The sequence below is a fragment of the Mus musculus genome, chromosome 19 (genome assembly GCF_000001635.26).
Source record: "Mus musculus strain C57BL/6J chromosome 19, GRCm38.p6 C57BL/6J".
Lineage (NCBI taxonomy): Eukaryota > Metazoa > Chordata > Mammalia > Rodentia > Muridae > Mus > Mus musculus.
In genome coordinates this window covers 46,485,129-46,501,647 of record NC_000085.6, presented here as the reverse complement: position 1 = coordinate 46,501,647, position 16,519 = coordinate 46,485,129, and the positions used below count along the sequence as shown (strand labels likewise).

At 48.0% G+C, this 16,519-nt stretch overlaps 1 protein-coding gene across 2 annotated transcripts in view; it reads right to left on the bottom strand.

Annotated features, from left to right (window-relative positions):
• Positions 1–12,843: 12,843 nt before the first annotated feature.
• Positions 12,844–16,519, bottom strand: part of Sufu (SUFU negative regulator of hedgehog signaling) — a 91,909-nt gene continuing 88,233 nt past the window's right edge. For both annotated transcript variants that reach the window (NM_015752.3, NM_001025391.2), the window contains exon 12: positions 12,844–15,793. In NM_015752.3, coding sequence (NP_056567.2) covers positions 15,704–15,793 — 90 coding nt within the window. In that variant the 3' untranslated portion in view covers positions 12,844–15,703. The remainder of the gene's footprint in view (positions 15,794–16,519) is intronic.

The window sequence follows — 16,519 nt, the reverse complement described above, 5'->3', positions numbered from 1 at the left end:
GGCAACCAGAGAGGGAGGGAGGGAGGGAGGGAGGGAGGGAGGGAGGGAGAAGCCCGGGAGGTGCTCCGGCCTGACCCCCTCGTCGCTACTTCTGCGCTCCCTGGAGGCCCCGCGCAGGGCGCCCCCGCCGCGGAGAGACCCCACTCCCTGTCCCCGCACTGGGCGGGCGCCTCGCCTGCGCTGAGGAAAACAAGGATTGATCAAACTAGAAAGGAATTTTTCTCAACTGCTAATGAACAGGAGGCTCGGCTCCCGGCCCTCCCCTCCCCCCGCCCGGCCCTCCCCCTTCGCCCCCCCACCCCACCCCTCCCCCCCACTTTCTTTTCTTCTCGGCCTCTGCTCCGGCCTGGAAGGCTCCGGGCTGCGGTCGGAGCCAGCCTGCGGCGGCGGCGGCGGGGCCAGGCCGAGCCAGCCGGGCCGGGTGCGTCCTCAGCGCCCAGCCATCTTGAGCTCCCAGCGGCCGCGGTGGGGACTGGGGGTCCGGGCGCGCGCTTGAGGGTCCTGTAGCTCGCTTTTCCACCCTCCCTTTGGTGGGATTTTTTTTTTCCTCCAAGGGGAGGGCTGGTGGTCTCCAACAAATTAGGAGAGAGAGAAGGAGAAAAATGCCAAGTCTTGATTTCTCTCTACCTCTGCTCCACCCATCCCGATCCTTTCCAAAAAAAAAAAAAAAATCTTTTAAAAAGATTAAAATTGGAAGAAGTCGGCAGAACGACGAGCGCCTGCTGCCCCCAGCGCTGCCCGGGAGACGCGTCCGGGGCGGGCCCGCGCCCGTCGCTCTGTCCGTGGGTCCGTTTGTCCTCCCGCAGCTTCTCAAGTGAGGGGAGGGCGGGCACTCCGGGCAGGGTCTCCGCTGCGGCTGTCGCTTCAGAGCTTTATCCTTAGATCAAAAAAAAAAAAAAAAAAAAAGAAAAAAAAAAGAAAGAAAAAAGAAAAAAAAAGGGGGGAGAGGAAGAAACCACCCCCCAGCCCGAACACTCATCACAGCCACCTTCAGCCATCTTGCGTGTATTATTTCAAGAATAATCTGTTTAATAGAAATAGCTGCGTCTCTGGCCCCCTTCTCCGCATCCTGGGGTCCCGCCCCCTTTTAATAATAATCTCGATAATAAAAATGATCAGCGGGCCGGGCAGTTAGAAGCTGCTTTTTTTCTGTCTCAGGTCTCTCCGCTTTCTTCCCTCTAAGAAGGGACACTAGGGGCTCACGCTGGGGTTGGGGGTGCGGCCCGCCGGTCCCCGCCACCAGCGCAGCGAGGAAGGGCCTCTCTCGCCTCTGCCTGGAGCAGCACGGGTGGGGGAGAGCCTCGGCCCGCGGGACCCACTGACGGGGCACACTGGGCACACTGTCTCCGGCCCCGGTTCGCAGCTGCCCCGCATACAATGGGTTCGAAGCAGAGTGAAGAGGGCAAGATGGGGGCGGGAGAAGGCAGGAGGATTGCGGCGCTCGGGGCTCCCGGATAAGGGCGATAGAAGAGGAGGGGGGAAGGGGTGTCCCTACATCAAGGCTGGTCCCGCTACTCGGAAAGGGGGCGGGGAGACGGGCGTTGGGGGGGGGAGGCGAGGAGAAAGCGGCAGGCGGCGCCTTTAATCAGCACCCGCTGGCTCAGCCCACCCGGTACGAGCGAAATAAACGGGGAGGGGGGAGGGGAGGGGCGTACTTTCCGGAAGTGCTGTTACAGATGCTTTGATTCTTGGCCCCGCCCCTTTCCCCTGTCTGGAATTAGGGCTGTTCCTGAAACGGCTTAGGCTATTGGTCCCTAAGGCGAGACCCCTCCTCTTTGAGGCGTGGCGAACTTCGTGCTCTCACGTGACTTGCACTAACTTCGGTACATTAAACATTGGGTGATGAGGGAGGGGCTCTAGCCCAGCTCCTTAAAACGGCAATAATGCTGCCAGGCTGTGGGACCATTTTTTTTTTCTGGGCCTCTTCAGCTATAGCTCTTTTTACTTGAGAGGAAAGAAGGGGTTTGTCAATCAGTCTGCTCAAATGTCTAGAGAAATTGAGCAGGAAATTGCCAAGGTTCAGCATGGAGCCGGATCTCTGAGATACTTTCCCCTACATCTCTGAAGCTTAAAACTACCTGCTAGCAATCCCTTTTCCTATTCAAAAGACGCTTAAAGAACTGTGAAATATCTAGGGTTTGTTGGTCAGTCAATGAATATACAGTATAACAAAGACCTGTTATATCAGAGGCATTTTTCTAGGTCTGGGGAATTGTCTGGAAAGCTACGTTGTTTTTTTTTTTTTTTTTTTTTTTTAATTTTAAATATAGGATAATTTCTGAGAGTAAGAGGCATACGCAAAGGCTCTAAGTAAAAGTAACATTTGACCCAGACCTGAATGCATACCAAAAATCATGAAGGAGCATCCTGGGAAGCAGGGCTCTCATCTAAAGGCAAAAACAAATGCACAAACTTGTACCTGGACAGAAAGAAGGCATCACGGGAGGGAGAGAAACAGGTAGGGACCAGAACATACAGGGCATTACCTGTCACAGTCACAGCAAGTCATTTGGACTCTAAGCTGGTTGTGAGCCATTGGGTTTGCTATATATTGGAAAGAGAGCCAACAGAACTTGTTTTTGGATTAGCTATGGGGCAGAAATAAATCCACATAATAACACCAACAACAAAAGAGGCTAGGAATAGAATCAAGATGTGCTTACCTTTCTATGTATATCCTGTTAAATATATAAATATGTTTATTGCCTCTATTATCTTGCACAATGTTTTATTTAGTTTATGGTGGAGGCAACTGAGCCCAAAGCCTTGGCCAAACTATATGTGTGTGGACTGGTGTGTGGACACATTTGAGTTCACCCACACAGGCTGGAGCACAGCCTTGTCTGGGGGTTGTTCTTCAGGTATGTCTACCTTTCGGAGACCCTGCCTCTCACTGGTCTGTCTCCACTTCCCCTACAAGGGACTCATTAATGCCACACACTGCTGCCTTGCCTGGCTTTTTACATAAACTCTGGGGATTCTACTCTGCCAGGTTAGGCTATCTTGCAAGCCCCAAGTCCTTTTTAAATTTATTAATTAAACCATATAATACGGATACATAGCTATGCTGACTAGTTCTATGTCAACTTGACATAAGCTAGAGTTGGTTTGAAAGAGAAAATCTCAATTGAGAAAATGCCCCCTCCACATTGGGCTATAGACAACCCTGTGGGGCATTTTCTTGATTGATGATTGATATGAGAGGAGTCACGGTGGCGGCGACATCCCTGCCTGCACAGGTGGTACTGGATTCTATAAGAAAGTAGGCTGAGCACACCAGAAACCAGCTTCCCTCCACAGCTTCTACTATATCTGTTCCTGCCTCCAAGTTCTTTCTTGAGTTCTGTCTTGACTTCCCTGGATGATAGAAGCTGTAAAATGAAATAAACCCTTTCTTCCCCAAGTTGGTTTTGGTCAGGATGTTTCATCACAGCAATAGAAACCTGAACCAAAACAATATTCATAGTGTCTAATATGATACCTCGTTGACACATATGTACAATGTGTAATGACATCTTTTTTTCTGGGGCTGGGTATGGATTAAACCCAGACTCACTAGGATGTTAAATACTTCATCACTGAACTATATTCATCCATGTTGTGTGTGTGTGTGTGTGTGTGTGTGAGCATGCTTGTGCCCAGCTGCAATAGTTTCTTGTGGAGGCCCGACTTCTGTCAACCATTTAAAAACAGTTTCGCCAGGCGTGGTGACGCACACCTTTAATCCCAGCACTCGGGAGGCAGAAGCAGGCAGATTTCTAAGTTCGAGGACAGCCAGGGCTACACAGAAAAACCCTGTCTCGAAAAAAAACAACAAAACCAAAACCAAACCAAACCAAACCAAAACAAAACAAAACAAAACAAAACAAAACAAAACACCAAGAAACTACTTACTAAGAAACAGGAGAATGGATGAGCATTCTGTTCTGGTAGAGACTTGATTGGCTCAGCTATCTAAAGGCGATGTTTCAGGGGCACATCTATAGACAGGCTCAGTAGGGAAGTATGTACTAGGTGTATAGACTTCAGAGACTTATTTTAAATTGTAGAACTAAGTTCCAAATCCAGTTCAATGTGAATTCTGGGTCCTTGATCTTTTGAGTATCAAAGACAGCACCGGTTTTTACTACTTTGCCACCCTTCTGTGAGAGGCCTTATGGTGGACAAAGGACTACATGAGTTAATTCATATGCATGTCTGATTGAACAATGTGAAAATGGCCCCTAAGCTCTGTTTGCTAGAGGCAGGTGGAGGGTGTGTCTCTGGCCATTTCATCAGTGACCTAGGGACCAATTGAAAGGATTCTTCTCACTTCTCCAACATGGCTTGGAAGACATCAGGCTCTTCTCGTTCTCAACTCAGTATTTCCCAAGCTGGGGATGTTGACAGTTCTGAGAGTCTGACTCTCCATCCTCCCCTTTCCTAACTGCCCCTCTCCTTTGCTCATGAGCCTTTATTTCTGTCCAGATGCTGATCTCTCCGGTGAACATCTCCGGACTGTTAATGAGTGACCTCCAGCTTGCAGATCCACATAGCTCCCCACCCAAGTATCTCTCAGGCACTTTGAGTCCCATGGGTTAGACATTAAGCTGCTCTTCTTCTCCCACTGCAGCTTGGTCCTGCTCCTGTGTTTAACACAGCCAGGTAGGAGAGACATAACCCAGACTCTCTATCTTTAACTGTCGCATCTATGCAGTGAGCATCAGGACTGAAGCAAGATCTTACTCTTCAGTCTCAGATCACTCATGGCTATACCAGATTTTCACATGCCTTTTTCTTTGTTTTTCTTTTGTTGTTGTTGTTTGTTTGTTTGTTTGTTTGTTTTTCAGACAGGGTTTCTCTGTGTAGCCCTGGCTGTCCTGGAACTCACTTTGTAGACCAGGCTGGCCTCGAACTCAGAAATCTGCCTGCCTCTGCCTCCCGAGTGCTGGGATTAAAAGTGTGCACCACCACTGCCCAGCTCTTTTCTTTTCTTTTTTTTTTGTTTTTGGTTTTGGTTTTTGAAGACAAGGTAACTCTCCACCAGTAGACCAGGCTGGCCTTGAACTCAGAGGTTCACCAGCCTCTGCCTCCCACATACTGGGATCAAAGGCATTGCCACCTCCACCTGGCTGTTTTGTTTCTCTGTGGGTAGTCCTATCTTGGAACTTACTCTGTAGACCAGGCTGGCCTCCGCCTCCCCAATGCTGGGATTAAAGGCATGTATTGCCAGATAAATCTTTAAAAAATTAAAAAAACAAACAAAGAAACAAAAAGCTTAACAGTCTCATGTTGTGGCATGTTTATGGTGTCATTCAGGAGGCTGAGGTAACAGGAACACACAACTTGGAGACTAGCTTGAGCAACATTGTTACTCATGTTGCTGGAACCAAATACCCAACAAAAGCTGCTTAAAGAAGGGTTTAGCTAGGCATAGTAGCCCACATGCCTTTAATCCCAGGGCACAGAAGGCAGAGGCAGGCCAGTCTCTGTGAGTTTGAGGACACTGCTCTACAAAATGAGTTCCAGGACATCTAGAGCTGTTACACAGAGAAACCTTCTCTCAACTACTACATACTCTGCACACACACACACACCCCAAACCCCCACTTTCCAAAAAGAAACACAACTTTATGTTGGCTCACAGTTCTGGGATTCTTCACAGCATGTACTGTGTGAAAGCATCTCTTGTTAATAAAAATCCAATGGCCAATGAGCTGAGGCAGGATTAGAAGGTGGAACACTGGGCAGAGAGAAAAAGGAATTCTGGGAAAAAGTCAAGAGCGGGAGATTTCATCCCAGACTCGGAGGAGACGGACAAATGAAACTGAGGAGAGGTAACCAACCATGTGGCAGACATGAACAAACAGGTTATATGTGTCACAAGCTGATCGGGGAATGAGCCTAGGCATTTACTCATAAGGAAGTCTCAGAGTTGTCATTCGGGGAACAACGAGGCATGGGTAGAGGAGTTCTCAGTTCCAAATGGCGGCCATCATATGCCCATCATGTTAGGTAGGTATCGAATCCAAGTTTAGCTGGAAGCACAAGCTTAGAACAAAAGATTCAGGTATTAGAAAGGTCCCAAGTGGAAGGTGTAGACAAGAACCTCTGGGAGCAATTTCCTAGCTGGCAAGGGGACTAAATCCCTCTAAGAGAGCAAGCAGAGGCCTCTGAGCAGTAGAGACTGAGCTGAGCAGAGCCTCAGTCCAGGACCCCGGCAGGCACGAGCCACTTCCCAGAGCTGAGGTTAGCAGGGCAGCTCCAGGCCAGTGCCCAGAGGTATGAGGCTCAGCTCTCACGGAAGCGGAAACAGTGACTTCAGCCCCGAAATAAGCAAGGGCAGCCTGCTAGGCAGAGCCAAGGGGCACAAAGCTAGCACCATAGACACATGCTAGCCTGAGGAGTCTACAGAGCCACGGAAGGGCAGAAAGAACATTTCCCCAGAGCCGTGGTCTGACTGAAAAGCCACAAACTTCCTAACTGGCAGTGTATACGTTTGAAAACAATAAAAGTAAGACAAATATTTAGTTTGAAAATAATAAAGTCTCTAAAGAAGAGAAAGAAAAATAGAAATGTTTTAAAAGATGAATAGATACCAAAAAGAAAGAAGCTGACTAAATATAAAATATAGTCAGCCGGGCGTGGTGGCACAGGCCTTTAATCCTAGCACTCGGGAGGCAGAAGCAGGCAGATTTCTGAGTTCGAGACCAGCCTGGTCTACAGAGTGAGTTCCAGGACAGCTAGGGCTACACAGAGAAACCCTGTCTCAAAAAAACAAAATCAAAAAACAACAACAACAACAACAAAAACCACAACAATATAAAGTCTCCCAAGAAATGACAGAGATGGAAAGGTAAAGTCTCCAAGAGAAGGTAGAGAGTTAGAGAGATTAGAAAATATTTTTCATATTAAAAAATGGAAAACACAATAGAAGAAGGCATTTGGACCCCATATAGTTTTGTTTTGACTGTCAGCATAAAAATAATTACATGTTCAGTAATGATTACAATTATATATATATCCTCTTTAAGAGAAATTAGAATAAAACAAACCTTGAGAAGGAGAAGACTAAAACTTAAATGTTAGGTTAGAGGCCATAGAACGGAGATTAGAAGATTCTTTAAGCCGGGCATGGTGGCGCTCCCCTTTAATTCCAGCAATTGGGAGGCAGAGGCAGGCAGATTTCTGAGTTTGAGGCCAGCCTGGTCTACAAAGTGAGTTCAGGACAGCCAGGGCTACACAGAGAAACCCTGTCTTGGAAAAAAAAGAAAAAAGAAAAAAAAGGGGGAAAAAACCCAAAAGAAAGAAAGGAAGAAAGAAAGGAAGAGTCCAGATTCTGCTTAATGATATTACCTTAGAGCAATGTCATTAATGAAACACAATAGCTTATATGTTTCATTACGTAGAGTTTGAAAATTTTGAATATGTACACATGTTGATATCCATATTCAGAATTCCAAGGGACTTTTGCCTTGAATTCTGAAAGGATTTGCACATTGTTTTTAGAGATGATGGCTATCTTGGAGATGTCTTTACAGGTTGGAGCTAATGATGCTTCAATATATGTATCTATTAGAACACAACAATATTTTAGGCATTATGACATAAATTGTGTTATTAGCATATCTCACAATCCTATAGGACAAGCAATTGTAGAGCAATCTAACAGGACTTTAAAGGAAATGTTCATAGAACAGGAGAGGGATATGGGTTTTCCCAAAAATATTTAAATAATGTTTCATCGACTTTACTTTTTTTTTTTTTTTTGATTTTTAGTTTTTCGAGACAGGTTTTCTCTGTATAGCTTTGGAACTCACTTTGTAGACCAGGCTGGCCTCGTACTCAGAAATCCTCCTGCCTTTGCCTCCTGAATGCTGGGATTAAAGGGGTGCGCCACCACTGCCCAGCGACTTTACATTTTTTGAATGTCAATAAGACATATAGCAGAGTTACTGAAAAGCACTGGATTTTAGAAAGGAGTGCTAGATGAGATCAGCAAAAATATGTGATAACTTGGGCTGGAGAGATGGCTCAGCAGTTGAGAGCACTGGCTGCTTGCTCTTCCAGATGTCCTGAGTTCAATTCCTAGCAACCACATGATAGCTCACAGCTATCTGATGCCCTCTTCTGATGTATGAAAACAGCTACAGTGTACTCATATAAATGATTATCTCATTGAAATCTTTTAAAAAATATGTATAACTTTAGAATGGAAGGAAGGAAATGTGTTTTGTTAGGGAAGAGGTTTTTGTCTTTGCTTCAACAGGAGAAGAAACGCTATGGATTCCATCAAAATTAATAAGTAGATTTGACTAGTGGAGACCCCCTGAAGATATTGGCTACAGACAGGAAGAAAGAAATCAAAAAGGCCAACAAGACAGGTAATGTGTATTGCTGATCCTCTAGTTAGGAATATATCTGAGGGAGCTGGAGAGATGTCTCAGAGGTTAAGAGCACTGACTGCTCTTCTGAAGGTCCTGAGTTCAATTCCCAGCAACCACATGGTGGCTTACAACCATTCATAATGAGATCTCACTCCCTCTTCTGGTGTATCTGAAGACAGTTACAGCGTACTTACATATAATAAATAAATAAATCTTTTTTAAAAAAAAGGAATATCTCTGAGACTGTCTGAGACATAAAGATGTCTTCCGGCCAAAACTTCAGCTAAACGTAGCCAATGAATCTTGTTGGCTACAGAATCCTTAGGACATAGGCCATTCTTTCATATGGCATGGATAAAAATTTGTATTACAGTTTGGTGATCTAGTCCAAAGTAACTTTTTTTTTTTAAAAAAAAAAGATACACTAATTACCTGTTCAGGGGCTGGTGAGATGGCTCAGTGGGTAAGAGCACCCGACTGCTCTTCCGAAGGTCTGGAGTTCAAGTCCCAGCAACCACATGGTGGCTCACAACCATCTGTAACAAGATCTAACTCCACTCTTCTGGAGTGTCTGAAGACAGCTACAGTGTACTTACATATAATAAATAAATAAATCTTTAAAAAAAAATTACTTGTTCAGAGAGCAGAGAATCTTCTTTAGCTGAACCGTGCATATTGCACATGCAATACATATGTTTATGTAGAAATGTATATTACCTATGAATGTTTATATGTTCACAGAGAAAAACAACCAGGCACCAAAGAGGTTAAAGCAGCTCTGAGAAGGTTCACCTTGAGGATGCTGAGATGCTGAGACACATTTACTCCAGCATCCTGCCTGATCCTACCTCAGACTGCCTCAATGCTGTGCCCTCAGAAATCCATACTTGGACGATTTCAGAATGGCTAGCTAGATTGGTCACCATCACAGACTATTCCAGCCAGGACTTCATTTTAGCCTTGCACTCAGAGACTGGACTACAAATGCCACAGCTAGGTTTCTTAAAACTGGCCAATATCCCAAATTTCTTTGGGCCTCCAAAAGAAAATAATGTCCCTCACCCCACAGCAGGAAGCAATTTTAAAAGAATGATGCTACATTCCCAAGAGGTGGGGTGGATGAGTTTTGATTGTTGGTTGGGTCATAGATGTATCAACATTAAAAGGGGGTTGGTTCCAAGTTATTAATGGTCGTGGTCATGAAGGAAACAAAGTAAGGGATGTTAGATTCAATGTATTCTTTTTCTTTCTTTTCCTTTTCTTTACCCTTCTTTCTCTCCTATGTACCATTAAGGGGAGAGGGGGAGAAGGGATGAAAAGAAAAGGGGGGGGTGTTATAGGAATAATAGGTAAAAGGGTAAATTATTGAATCTACTAGACCAAGCTAAATATTTTTATGTTGGTATGGACTTTGTATATTGATACAAATTTAAGGTAACATTTTGTTACAACACACTATGCATATATGTTACAACTCTTGTTTAAGATATTGTTCCTTTACATTTTTTAAATGTCAATAAGACATATAGCACAGTTACTGAAAAGCACTGCCTTTCAGACTGCCTCTGCCTCCCAAGTACTGGGATTAAAGGCATGCGCCACCACTGCCAGGCTAAGGTCTTTTAAGGAGTCCTTAAAGTCTTTTAAGGAGTCTTAAAAATGCAATGGTAAGTTGCAGTCCTTTTGAAAGCTGCTATTACAAACTGTTTAGGGTAATTAAGAAATGCAAGTGAAGGCCGGGCATGGTGGCACACACCTTTAATCCCAGCACTTGGGAGGCAGAGGCAGGCAGATTTCTGAGTTCGAGGCCAGCCTGGTCTACAGAGTGAGTTCAGGACAGCCAGGGCTACACAGAGGAAAAAAAAATGCAAGTGAATAGTCATTCAAATTTATGGTCCTGTTACATACTAGTTTAGTTAATTACAGTAATAAGCTTCATTTAGCTTCCTGTAGATGTTTTCAAAGTTAAGCAGATAGTGTGTGTATATATATATATATATATATATATATATATATATATATATATTATTTAAATATTTGCATGTGTTCTGGGCATGGTAGTAAATTTAATTCCAAGACTCAGAAAGCCAAGGCAGGTGGATCTCTGTGAGTCTGAGGCCAGCCTGGCCTACAGTGTGAGTTTGAGGCATTGTCAAAGCTATCTGGAGAAACCCTGTCTCAACACAGGCCCTCTGTAAAAATAATCCTATATATGTGTGCGTGCACACACATACCACAGTGCCCATGTGGCAGAGGGTTACTTGAGGGTGTCAGTTCTCCTGTCATGGAGGTTTGGGGTGTTCAAACTCAGGTTATCAGATTTGGCAGTGAGCACCTTTCCTGAGCAGAAACATCTCACTAGCCTCTCCCAGATTTCCTGAGTCAGCAGAGGACTGGCTCAGGTTCACTGTGCCCCACCTCCCCCCAGCCCCCAAGGCCCGTTCCTCCCAGACCACATCCTGACCTGCCCCTGCAGGCTGGGATCCCATCACACCCTCCCCTCCCCCAACCTCCCACTCCCTCTCCCTCTCAATGCCTGCAGCTGCCTCAAAACCTGGCAGGCTGCGCTGTGACTTCCAGCTTGCATTCCCTTGTGGGTTGGGCCAGTTTGGCAAATCTCTTGGGCTCTCCCCCTACCCCCTGGTGTTGGAGCAGAGGCCCTACTGAAGGAACCAGAAGAGCCAGAATAGATGCCCACAGTAACATGGAGGTCTTCTAAGGTCTTTTTTTTTTTTTTTTTTTTGAGACAGGGTTTCTCTATATAGCCCTGGCTGTCCTGGAACTCACTTTGTAGACCAGGCTGGCCTCGAACTCAGAAATCCGCCTGCCTCTGCCTCCCAAGTGCTGGGATTAAAGGCATGTGCCACCACCGCCAGGCTAAGGTCTTTTAAGGAGTCTTTAAAGACCACATGGCAGATCTCTCTCCCGAAGTCATTAAGAATGGGGTTTCCGCTTGAGATCCAGTCTCTAGAAAGCTCTTGGGGTTCTAGAAAGCTCTTATCTTTCTAAACAATCTTGGCCTGGCACTGTCTCCCAGGGACACAGGGTTAGGATGCCTCCCTTTCTCGGTGGGGCAAGATCTTCACAGACTCCCGTGTTTTCCCAGTTAAGTTAGGTAAGAAGGGTGAGTTTAGGGGAAATGATGGCCTGGGATACCCTGGACCTGTCAATCTGGCTTTTAGACTCTCCTCTTGTCCTGGGTACTGTAGGGACCAAGGGTCCAGGAAGGACCAACTCCATTGCTCAGAGGCCAACCATTCTTCAGTGTTCAGAAAGATGTCATAGGGGGAAGATGGACACTAACTCCCTTCTTGGGAAGTCCTCCAGACAGCTAGGAGGAGTCATAGGAAAGGAGAGAAGTAAAGGGCTTAAGAGCCTCCCTATGGGAACTGAAATCCACTCTCTTCTGCCTTGTGAGGCCTCAGGACCTGTTACTAATCCTGAGTGCTACCAGCTGATCCTAAAGATCAGGAGAAAGGCCCTGCCACTTCACTTGCTAGGACAGAAAACTAGGCCTGGCAGGAAGAGAAAGAATGTGGAAGGCCCCAGGTGGTTTCAAGGGTTCCAAGAATCTTGTGTGGGTGCCAGTCCTGCCACACCTAGGCTGCCCCCCATTCCTCCCCATCCCCAGCATAGGACTCTAAAATATGAGGGCCCTCGAAAGGCCATTGGGTAGCCCAGGGAAAGACACCTTGCCTCTTTACCTAGCTTGGGTGTTTCTGGAAGGGTGAGCTGGCCTGTGTTGTCTGGTTCTGAGGCTTTCCAGACCTGAGTGCAGCCCCAGGTCCTTGAAGAAGAGGCTCAATTCAGATGCCTGGTAGAAAATAGCTAGCTGTAAGGGAGAACAGGGCCTGCAAATCTGGAGGTGAGAAAGGCTTTGGGCACTTTTTGGGGTCCCTTTAGAACCAAAGATCAGATTAGGCAGAGGAGGGGTAAACAGTCAGAGGTGTGCTGGACAGCATAGTCGTCATGCTGAGGCAGGCAGAAAAGGACTCTGTGGCCAGCTTGGGCTACGTGATGAGACCCTTTCTCAAACAAACAGCAGCAACCAAAACCTAAAGAGGAATGAAGCAGTACAATAGCAGAGAAGGTACCACCCACCCAGTACCCAAGACCGTGTTCCAGCTCCAATCCCCTTGACCCCCTGTGTGTGTGTGCCTGTGTGTGTTTGTGTCTGGCACTCCTGGGCTTCCAGGATCATTCTCAGACTCAGTCCACTTCTCTGAGGTTGCCAGGGTGCTGATCTTGGTCCTCTACTTTAGGTATCCAGGAAGAAGCAAATGTGGGTTAGGGATATAACTCAGAGGTAGGGCATTTGCTTAGTATGGCAAGGTCACAAATTCCATCATTCCGTGTCATACATATCCTAGGAAAACACACACACACACACACACACACACACACACACACACACACACACACACACACACACACACACACACTCACCCTAGCATGGCAGAAAGAAGCACACAACTCAGGCACTTCTGCAGATATGTTTAATGCACTTAGATTACACAGAGGAAGAGGGACAAGTAGGAACAAAATCTAAGTGAGTCACTCAAAATTTCTTACAAAAATCCTGAGCCAGCTGTAGCCCCAGGAACTGAGTCGCCACTGACATTAAAAACTGATATAAAAATGTACAAAAGTCTGTTCATTGCAGCATTCAGATCTTTGTACAAAAGAAGTGGGTCTCCTGACAGGGCTCCTGACTTGTAACAGGGACCCAGACACCTCGCCTGGCACCAAGATCATGGAAGCCAGAGAGGGAAGACCAGGTTAAAAAAATACCGCTGAGGGAGTTTTCTGATCTGCCCCATAGGGGCACCAATCTTCAGGTTCTCTCCCAGCTCTCAATCTCAAAACCCAAGCCCCGGCTCCAGGGTCTGGCGTGTATGTATCCTAGCCCTTTAGACTCCCCAGAGCTTCTACAGGCCCTGCTGGAGTGTCACACTTAGAAAAGGAGGAACATGTTTCACCAGCATGGCAGCCGGCACTGCCACCCTCGGCAGCCCACACAGGCCCCAGGAAGTTTTAGTTACAGAAAGTCGAAGTCCCTTCCTTTCAGAATCTCTGGTCCTGTGGAGTTGGAAGGTTGAAGGGTGGGGAAAGGCTGAGGAAGTCTGTGGAGCCAGTGAGGAAGACTCCTGGATCCCTCCCCGTGATGGGTTAACCCCACAGAGCTGCTGCAGGGAGGGGAAGGAAGGGTCCCTCTACAGAGCACCCATCACATGTCACAGTAAGGGCAGTCTTGTTTCATCCGATGTGGTGAACCTCTTTCCCTGAGATTTCTCTGGAAGAAACCAGAGCCCCAGGGAAAGGAGGCCTGGTCAGACCAGGCTGAGTTTAGCCACTCTCCTAGAGCCATTGCACAGGAATGACAGGGTCTGGTCCCAGCAGGAGTTTAGACATTCCTGAGGTTCCTGACAGGGTGGAAGCAGGAAAGACCTCTGGGCCTGTGAACATCTAGAGCTTACCTGCCATTCCCTGCTCCCCAAGAATGGAGCCACCCAAGCAGGTGGTGGTAACCACCAGTCTGCAAAGACCTTGTAGATGGAGGGCAGGTTGTTGACCAGGACTCTCATGTACTAACATACCAACACTAACTCTGTGATGTGGTGCTCAGAGCATGCATTCCTGCCCCCAGGCCAGACAAATTGAGATAGGGGAGAATGCAGAGGGGCCCTGAGCCGGGTCACCACCGGAGAGAATTAGGGAGGGGGGGGCTGTTACAACACTGGTGATGGCAAGGAACAGAGGCAAGGCTGATAGCATCTCGTGGCCCATAAACTTTCAGAAGACAAGAGTATGGCTGGAGATGTCCTTGTGGAAAGTTCCCAGGGCAGTGTGGTGTCTGCTCCAGACAGGCTTTCTATCTGGCTGGCTGGGTCTGCAGCCAGCCTCTCGGATGCTCCTGAAGGGTCTGCCTCTAAGTGCTAGGTGAGCTTAGACCTAGGATATGCAGATGAGGCCAGATCGAGCCATTCCTTCAAAGGCCAATTTCTGCTTCTTTGCGACCCCAGCCAGAGTTCTCAAGGCCCCTGGAGGCACCCGTTGTAGGCAGTGGAGGCAGGCAGAGCAGAGGAGCTCTTTTAAGGTTCCTGCCAGACAACATATCTTTCCTTTGGAGACATTTGAATCTAAAGAATGAACAAAGACCATTGACCTAGAGGCAGGCAGGCAAGAATGCAGGAAAGGCACTTGCCAGTTCCAGGTCAGAAGTGGGAGCTCTCTCCTCTGCAGCTCACAAAGGTGCCTTCCCTGGGAGGCAGGAAGCTCTGCAGTCCTGGAGGTGACAGCATGGCACCCACAAGAGGGCCAGGCTACAGGAAGAGACAGCGACGGGAGATGGGGACAGAATGGATGTGAGAAAGAGGAAGGGCCACAGGGAGCAGTGTCAGCAAAACCAAAGGGAGAGCTGTGGAGAGAGAGGTTGGTTCTCAGTTTTTCATAAGCTAGACAGCCCAGGGGCTGGGACTCCAAGGGAGGGGGACCAAAGAGCTGGGGGCCCTGAGCAGGAGGATGGGGAGGCAGTGGGCTTTACCCTCTTCTTGGGAGACCTGGTTAGGAAGACATAGCTAGGGCCACGTGTCCTTGAGTCCCTGAAGTCCCCAGAGCCTTGTAGAGACTTACTTCGCTTGGAAGGCAATAGCACACCTTCCAGGCCACAGCCAATCTCTACCCAGGGCTGCATGGAGTATGTCAGCTGTCCCCAGCCTCCTCCAGGGTCCAGAGCTGACAGGCAGCACCAAGCATCTTTTCAGGAAGAGGGCATGTGGGATCTGTGGGGGGGGGGGAGCCCCCAGACCCTTGTCTAAAGGACAATAAAGTTCAGGTAGGAATGAGTCCTATTTAAAAATCACTATGTACATGGCTTCTGCACCATCTTTGCTGAGCAATAAAAATACCATCCGGTTTCCACAAGAAAAAGAACAATCATTCGGCAGGGTGGAGCAGCCTGACTGAGGGAAAGCTGGCTGGGGTTGACCAGGCAGTGCGTCCTCATGCATGTTCTACCCACCAGGCTGTCTGGCAAGGCTGTCCCGTTCCAGGAGCACAACAGTGAGACCTGTGGCAGCAGCGGGTCGGTGTGGAGGGTTTTCAGGTGCATCTCACCCCCTCACTGGCGTGTAGGACAGGGGCCTGGTCACTCGGGCTGGGCTGCTAGGAGTGAGGCCCCTGGGCCCGAGGTGGGTGGGGCCTGGGATGGGTGTGGCACTCTGCAGTCATCCCCACACTTGCCCTTTTATTCATGGGTGTCTCCTTTACAAGCTGTCACACTGGAAGTCACCAGGAGCAGCTGGGCTCCTCTTGGCCCCTGCAGGGCACAGCCCAGGCTAGTGCAGTGGACTGTCGAACACCACGTCGGGGAGAATGGACACTTTGAGTTTCTTCTCAGGCCAGCTGTACTCTTTGGGAAGTTTAAACTGTGAAGAGAACAAGAACAGGCAGAGTGGTGGGTCAGCTGCCTCCTAAGAGTGTCCAGAGAGGCAGCACGCGGGACACCCTGTCCCTAGGCTGCTGGGGACAAGACAGGTGACTGGAGACCTCTCAAAGGCTAGCCTCAGGTTGTGTGTGCGTGTGTGTGCGTGCGCGAGTGCATGTGTCTGGTCTAGGCACTCCTTTCCTCTTGCACGGCCAGTACCTCAGCAGACTGCAGGAGGCATGCTTAGGCTCTTTGCATAGACTCTCTCCTGCTCTTTTCCTTGGTTCTGCCTTGAGCCCAAAACATGTAAGGAATCTCTTCCCTGGGGCCCTGGGGCTGGAGGACAGGGGACCAGCAGGGTGTAGATATTACAGGAAAGGTCTGTCATCGCCATGGACTAGTTCTGAGTCTAGAATCTGTCCTCTGTAGTTTTGTCAAAGGGTCCACAAGAAAGGAGAGCTGTTCAGCCCCCAAATCAGACTTGGAGTGTGACCCCACTGGGAGAAGTTCAGGGTGAAGGTGGTCTGCGTGTCACCACCCACTGCTCCCTGTCACCCTGCTTCCCAGGGCTCTTTGTTCAGAGTGACCCCAGATAACAGCCAGGGCCTTCCAAACTAGGATCAATGACTGTCTTGTAATTTTGCTTCTTTCCCACACCTGGGGTCTTTGGCGAGGAGGAGAAGCTGACTTCTGGTTCCTTCTGGATTCTAGAACCTTGTATGGAGCC